General features: G+C 55.9%; 1 protein-coding gene across 1 annotated transcript in view; it reads right to left on the bottom strand.

The window, feature by feature from the left end:
* The window catches only part of COL11A2 (collagen, type XI, alpha 2), a 136,535-nt gene that overhangs the window by 17,419 nt on the left and 111,466 nt on the right, over window positions 1-7,650 (bottom strand). The window contains exons 54-57 of the mRNA XM_015410260.1: window positions 3,424-3,531; window positions 1,375-1,428; window positions 1,223-1,276; window positions 917-970 (exon numbers count right to left, since the gene is read on the bottom strand). Of these exons, the coding sequence (XP_015265746.1) occupies window positions 917-970; window positions 1,223-1,276; window positions 1,375-1,428; window positions 3,424-3,531 (270 nt within the window). The remainder of the gene's footprint in view (window positions 1-916; window positions 971-1,222; window positions 1,277-1,374; window positions 1,429-3,423; window positions 3,532-7,650) is intronic.

A 7,650-nucleotide genomic window follows, 5' to 3' on the forward strand; every position in this document is an offset into this window, starting at 1 on the left:
AGAAGAAGAAGAAGAAGAAGAAGAAGAAGAAGAGGAGGAGGAGGAGGAGGAGGAGGAGGAGGAGATTGGATTTTTACCCCGCCTTTCACTACCCAAAGGTGTCTCAGAGTGGCTTACAAACTCCTTTCCCTCCCCCTCCCCACAACAGACACCATGGGAGGTAGGCAGGGCTGAGAGAGCTCTTGACAGAAACTGCTCTTTTCCAAGGACAGCTCTTGTCAGAACTACGGCTTGCCCAAGGTCATCCAGCAGGTGCAAGTGGAGGAGTGGGGAATCAAACCCACTTCTCCCAGATTAGAGTCCGCGCACTTAACCACGACACCAAACTGGCTCTCGAGGAGAAGCAGAAGCAGAAGAAGAAGAAGAAGAAAAGGAGGAGGAGGAGGAGATTGGATTTATACCCCGCCCTTCACTACCCAAAGTTGTCTCAGAGTGGCTTACAAACTCCTTCCCCTTCCCCTCCCCACAACACACACCCTGTAAGGTAGGCGAGGCTGAGAGAGCTCTTGACAGAAACTGCTCTTTTTTCAAGAACAGCTCTTATCAGAACGACGGCTTGCCCAAGGTCATCCAGCAGCTGCGAGTGGAGGAGGAGTGGGGAATCAAACCCGCTTCTCCCAGATTAGAGTCCGCGCACTTCACCACCGCACCAAACTGGCTCTCAAGGTCGTCCACTGACCACCCACATATACAGATGCGTTCTCCCAGATTAGAGTCCGCACTCCTAACCACTACGCCAAAACCACTGCACCAAAATGAATAAATAAACTGGGGGGGGGGCTGCATTGCCCCAGGAGTGGGTGGGGAGCAGCTAGAGGGGCCGCCTGGGAAGCCGCGGGGTGGGGAGAAATGAGCAGCCAGCCAGCCCCCTCCCCAGAGGCAGGGCGTGGGCTCCTCAAAGACCCTCCTCACTTACCCTCTTCTCCTGAGGGCCAAGAGGACCGTTCTCACCGGTTGGTCCCGGAGAACCCTGGAAGGGAAGGAGAGGGGAGGGCGGGGCGGAGGGAGCCAGAAAGAGAGGGGAGAGCGGGTCAGAGGGAGCCCGGAACCTGGAGGACTGGTCGGAAGGAGCAGGCAGGAGGGAGACTCTTGCGCTGGAGCTCAGGGTGAAGAACACCCGCCAGGGATCAATGACAACGGGGGCTGTCTCTTCCGAGGCCAGCATTCGGGGGCTTCAATCCAGTGTGAAACAGACGTGCCCCCCCACCCGCACCCCACTCACCGCCTCCCCTGGTTCTCCGTCTTCTCCCCGCTCGCCTTTGGCTCCGTCCTGGCCCTGTTGGAAGAGGACGTGGTTGGCCCCTTGGCACGAATCCCGGCACCTCCCCGGGGGCTCTGGGGGGCTCGGAGCCAAGGAAGAGGGCCCATACTCACCCGGGGTCCCATTTCCCCTGGGGGCCCTGGATCTCCGGGGAAACCGACTGGACCCTGACAGAGACAGACACGGAGGGACGTCAGGAGTTGTGGGGGGCAGAAGCCAAGGGGGGTTTTTTTGTATATAAAATGTTGTATTCGTTTCAGCAAAAGTAAGGACAGACAACTACAGAAAATGAGAATGACATATAACAGAAAAAATGAAGTAACATCAATGGGGCATATACTCTTGTTTCAGTTTGATTTAACGTATTAAAATAGAATCAGGTTCTTATACCCCTATTCCGGTTTGGTCTTTGATATTGTAGCAATTCTTTTCATAGTTTGTATTTAAAAGGTCAAGGTTCCCTTGCTCGAAAGCCAGTCGAGTCCGACTCTAGGGTTGTGGTGCTCATCTCCGTTTCAAAGCCGAAGAGCCAGCGCTGTCCGAAGACGTTTCCGTGGTCATGTGGCCGGCATGACTAAACACCAAGGCGCACGGAACGCTGTGACCTTCCCACCAAAGTGGTACCTATTTATCTACTTGCAATTTCTTGCTTTCGAACTGCTAGGTTGGCAGGAGCTGGAACCAGAGACGGGAGCTCACTCCGTCATGCGGCACCCGGGTCTCGAACTGCTGAACTACTGACCTTCCACAGCCTGCAGTTCAGGGTCTTAACCGCTTGAGCCACCGCAGCTCCATAGTTTGTATTTAGTTTGATAGTTTCCCAAGATAATTTCCCATCCATTTATAAAATCTCAACCAGTTTCTTTCAAAGGGTTCTTCTTTTTCATTTTGTAATTTTAAAGTTAATTTGTCCATTTCTGCTGCTTCCAAAAGTTTGTCAATTATTTCTTCTTTCGTTGGTGTTTCTTCTTTTTGTCCAAAACTTTGCATATAGTAGTCTAGCAGGAGTTACAGCCAAGTTTTAATTTCCCCCCTCCCCAGAAAAAAAAAACAACTCTTCATGCAACGGATCCAGGGTTCTCTTCACGACATCCCAACCCATTCAACCTCCCTTCGTTCGCAGAGTGAATACTGCATAGTAATTTTAAAAGTGCCAAACAAAGGTCAAGTAGTTGTTGTGGATTTTCCGGGTTGTGTGGCCGTGGTCTTGGCATTGTAGGACCTGACGTTTCGCCAGCAGCTGTGCCTGGCATCCTCAGAGGTATAACACAGAAAGATGGAGGAGTCTCTGTGTCAAGGTGAGAAGAAAAATGGTAGGCAGGTGATTTATATCTACTCAGGAAGGTGGGGTAGGGCTGAGTCGTTATCCTGTAGGAGTCCCCCAGGCTGTAAACATACTAATGGAGGAGCTTTCCTGAGGAGGTTCTTTTGCATATGCATTGGCTGTATTGAGGCTGTGGAAATCGAGTTGCTCCTTCTCGTTAGTCTAAACCTTCAGACTTGTTCCGTTTAAGCAGTCAAGGACAACCGGGACATTTTAGCTCGACTACACACATTTCATAACAGCAGTTCGTTTCTCTCACATTTCTCTCACGTTCGCTTCCGAACAAAAAGGTCTGGCAGTTCACAGGAACGACTCCTGAACCCACCCGCCTTATTAACTGGATGCAACCAGGGGCGTGGCCAGAAAAATCTGGTTGGTGGGGTGCGGGGAAATCTGTGGGGGAACCCACAGATTGTAAGCCGCCCTGAGCCCGCGTAGCGGGGAGGGCGGGGTATAAATTAAATCTATAAATAAATAAATAAATAAATAAATAAATAAATATAAACCCTGGGCACACTTGCGGCTCCTCTTGCAGCCGCAGAAGCTCCTGAAATGTATTTGCATTTTTGGTCTGAGGGGGCAGTATTCATCTTGGAGGGGGCATTGCCCCCAGACGCCCCCTGGTGGCTATGAGCCTGGATGCAATGCCCGCCCACCTGCACACGATGAGTCAGAAGCTCTCTTTCAGAAAAACCCACCCGTCTGTCTCCGCCCCCTGGCGGAGACCCCGGCAGCTCCTCCAGCTGAGCGGTTTCCACGGCATCTCTTGGCAATCCTTTTAGAACCAAGGCTCACCCCTCCTTTGGACACGCACCCCAATCTCCATGGTATCACTTACTGGGTTTCCCTTGGGTCCGTCATCCCCAGTCGGGCCTTTCCCACCCGGAGGTCCAGGCACGCCGGCTGCCCCTGCTTCCCCCTTCTCGCCTCTTTCACCCCGCGGGCCCTGAAAGGAGAGAAATGGGGGAGAGTTTAGAATGACGTGGGCAGGGCTGCTGCACCCGCCTAGCATGTGGAAGTGGGAGGCGTGGACTATGGGCAAAACTTTGGAGAGAAAGGCTGGATTTTTCTCACTCCCCCAAAATGACAGAATTTGAGGGCATCCAATGAAGCTGACGGGCAGTAGGTTACGGATGGACAAAAGGTAGTACTTGTTTACACCGTGATACGAATGTGGCATTCGCTGCCAGAGGATGCAGTGATGGCCACAGGAACAGACAGCCTTCAAAGGGGACTAGATAGATTCATGGAGGACAACTCTATCAACGGCTACTAGCCATGGCGACTGAGGGGGACCTCCACATTCAGAGGCGCTAATCCTGTGAATCCCCAGTGCTAGGAGGCCACATCGGGGGAAGGCCTCAGCCTCCATGCCATTTCTTGGCCCTCCAGAGGAACTGGCTGGCCCCTGTGTGAGACAGGAGGCTGGACTAGAGGGACCCTCACTGGTCTGATACAGAAGGGCTCTTCTGGGGTTCTTCTCAGGGGAATGGTCTCGGCCTCTCCGCCCTGTTGCTGGCCCTCCAGAGGAACTGACTGGCCCCTGTGTGAGATGGGAGGCTGGACTAGATGGACCTTCACTGGTCTGATCCAGTAGGGCTCTTCTGGTGTTCTTATCAGGGGAAGGCCTCGGCCTCTCTGCCCTGTTGCTGGCTCTCCAGAGGAAATGGTTGGCCGCTGTGTGGGTTGGGGAGCTGGACTAGATGGACCCTCACTGGTCTGACCCCGCAGGGCTCTTCTGGTGTTCTTCTCAGGGGAAGGCCTCAGCCTCTCTGCCTTGTTGCTGGCCCTCCAGAGGAACTGACTGGCCCCTGTGTGAGATGGGAGGCTGGACTAGATGGACCTTCACTGGTCTGATCCAGTAGGGCTCTTCTGGTGTTCTTATCAGGGGAAGGCCTCGGCCTCTCTGCCCTGTTGCTGGCTCTCCAGAGGAAATGGTTGGCCGCTGTGTGGGTTGGGGAGCTGGACTAGATGGACCCTCACTGGTCTGACCCCGCAGGGCTCTTCTGGTGTTCTTCTCAGGGGAAGGCCTCAGCCTCTCTGCCTTGTTGCTGGCCCTCCAGAGGAACTGACTGGCCCCTGTGTGAGATGGGAGGCTGGACTAGATGGACCTTCACTGGTCTGATCCAGTAGGGCTCTTCTGGTGTTCTTATCAGGGGAAGGCCTCGGCCTCTCTGCCCTGTTGCTGGCTCTCCAGAGGAAATGGTTGGCCGCTGTGTGGGTTGGGGAGCTGGACTAGATGGACCCTCACTGGTCTGACCCCGCAGGGCTCTTCTGGTGTTCTTCTCAGGGGAAGGCCTCAGCCTCTCTGCCTTGTTGCTGGCCCTCCAGAGGAACTGACTGGCCCCTGTGTGAGATGGGAGGCTGGACTAGATGGACCTTCACTGGTCTGATCCAGTAGGGCTCTTCTGGTGTTCTTATCAGGGGAAGGCCTCGGCCTCTCTGCCCTGTTGCTGGCTCTCCAGAGGAAATGGTTGGCCGCTGTGTGGGTTGGGGAGCTGGACTAGATGGACCCTCACTGGTCTGACCCCGCAGGGCTCTTCTGGTGTTCTTCTCAGGGGAAGGCCTCAGCCTCTCTGCCTTGTTGCTGGCCCTCCAGAGGAACTGACTGGCCCCTGTGTGAGATGGGAGGCTGGACTAGATGGACCTTCACTGGTCTGATCCAGTAGGGCTCTTCTGGTGTTCTTATCAGGGGAAGGCCTCGGCCTCTCTGCCCTGTTGCTGGCTCTCCAGAGGAAATGGTTGGCCGCTGTGTGGGTTGGGGAGCTGGACTAGATGGACCCTCACTGGTCTGACCCCGCAGGGCTCTTCTGGTGTTCTTCTCAGGGGAAGGCCTCAGCCTCTCTGCCTTGTTGCTGGCCCTCCAGAGGAACTGACTGGCCCCTGTGTGAGATGGGAGGCTGGACTAGATGGACCTTCACTGGTCTGATCCAGTAGGGCTCTTCTGGTGTTCTTATCAGGGGAAGGCCTCGGCCTCTCTGCCCTGTTGCTGGCTCTCCAGAGGAAATGGTTGGCCGCTGTGTGGGTTGGGGAGCTGGACTAGATGGACCCTCACTGGTCTGACCCCGCAGGGCTCTTCTGGTGTTCTTCTCAGGGGAAGGCCTCAGCCTCTCTGCCTTGTTGCTGGCCCTCCAGAGGAACTGACTGGCCCCTGTGTGAGATGGGAGGCTGGACTAGATGGACCTTCACTGGTCTGATCCAGTAGGGCTCTTCTGGTGTTCTTATCAGGGGAAGGCCTCGGCCTCTCTGCCCTGTTGCTGGCTCTCCAGAGGAAATGGTTGGCCGCTGTGTGGGTTGGGGAGCTGGACTAGATGGACCCTCACTGGTCTGACCCCGCAGGGCTCTTCTGGTGTTCTTCTCAGGGGAAGGCCTCAGCCTCTCTGCCTTGTTGCTGGCCCTCCAGAGGAACTGACTGGCCCCTGTGTGAGATGGGAGGCTGGACTAGATGGACCTTCACTGGTCTGATCCAGTAGGGCTCTTCTGGTGTTCTTATCAGGGGAAGGCCTCGGCCTCTCTGCCCTGTTGCTGGCTCTCCAGAGGAAATGGTTGGCCGCTGTGTGGGTTGGGGAGCTGGACTAGATGGACCCTCACTGGTCTGACCCCGCAGGGCTCTTCTGGTGTTCTTCTCAGGGGAAGGCCTCAGCCTCTCTGCCTTGTTGCTGGCCCTCCAGAGGAACTGACTGGCCCCTGTGTGAGATGGGAGGCTGGACTAGATGGACCTTCACTGGTCTGATCCAGTAGGGCTCTTCTGGTGTTCTTATCAGGGGAAGGCCTCGGCCTCTCTGCCCTGTTGCTGGCTCTCCAGAGGAAATGGTTGGCCGCTGTGTGGGTTGGGGAGCTGGACTAGATGGACCCTCACTGGTCTGACCCCGCAGGGCTCTTCTGGTGTTCTTCTCAGGGGAAGGCCTCAGCCTCTCTGCCTTGTTGCTGGCCCTCCAGAGGAACTGACTGGCCCCTGTGTGAGATGGGAGGCTGGACTAGATGGACCTTCACTGGTCTGATCCAGTAGGGCTCTTCTGGTGTTCTTATCAGGGGAAGGCCTCGGCCTCTCTGCCCTGTTGCTGGCTCTCCAGAGGAAATGGTTGGCCGCTGTGTGGGTTGGGGAGCTGGACTAGATGGACCCTCACTGGTCTGACCCCGCAGGGCTCTTCTGGTGTTCTTCTCAGGGGAAGGCCTCAGCCTCTCTGCCTTGTTGCTGGCCCTCCAGAGGAACTGACTGGCCCCTGTGTGAGATGGGAGGCTGGACTAGATGGACCTTCACTGGTCTGATCCAGTAGGGCTCTTCTGGTGTTCTTATCAGGGGAAGGCCTCGGCCTCTCTGCCCTGTTGCTGGCTCTCCAGAGGAAATGGTTGGCCGCTGTGTGGGTTGGGGAGCTGGACTAGATGGACCCTCACTGGTCTGACCCCGCAGGGCTCTTCTGGTGTTCTTCTCAGGGGAAGGCCTCAGCCTCTCTGCCTTGTTGCTGGCCCTCCAGAGGAACTGACTGGCCCCTGTGTGAGATGGGAGGCTGGACTAGATGGACCTTCACTGGTCTGATCCAGTAGGGCTCTTCTGGTGTTCTTATCAGGGGAAGGCCTCGGCCTCTCTGCCCTGTTGCTGGCTCTCCAGAGGAAATGGTTGGCCGCTGTGTGGGTTGGGGAGCTGGACTAGATGGACCCTCACTGGTCTGACCCCGCAGGGCTCTTCTGGTGTTCTTCTCAGGGGAAGGCCTCAGCCTCTCTGCCTTGTTGCTGGCCCTCCAGAGGAACTGACTGGCCCCTGTGTGAGATGGGAGGCTGGACTAGATGGACCTTCACTGGTCTGATCCAGTAGGGCTCTTCTGGTGTTCTTATCAGGGGAAGGCCTCGGCCTCTCTGCCCTGTTGCTGGCTCTCCAGAGGAAATGGTTGGCCGCTGTGTGGGTTGGGGAGCTGGACTAGATGGACCCTCACTGGTCTGATCCAGCAGGGCTCTCCGGATGGTCTTATGAACCTGGGGATCTCTGTAGGTCCAGGTAAAGGAAGGCACGTTTTCATGTTCCGGTTCTGCTAGCCGTCCCATGGTAGCTGCCATGTCTGCGGAGCAG

This window comes from Gekko japonicus, unplaced genomic scaffold (assembly GCF_001447785.1).
Source record: "Gekko japonicus isolate JY-2015 unplaced genomic scaffold, Gekko_japonicus_V1.1 scaffold1280, whole genome shotgun sequence".
Classification (NCBI taxonomy): Eukaryota; Metazoa; Chordata; class Lepidosauria; order Squamata; family Gekkonidae; genus Gekko; species Gekko japonicus.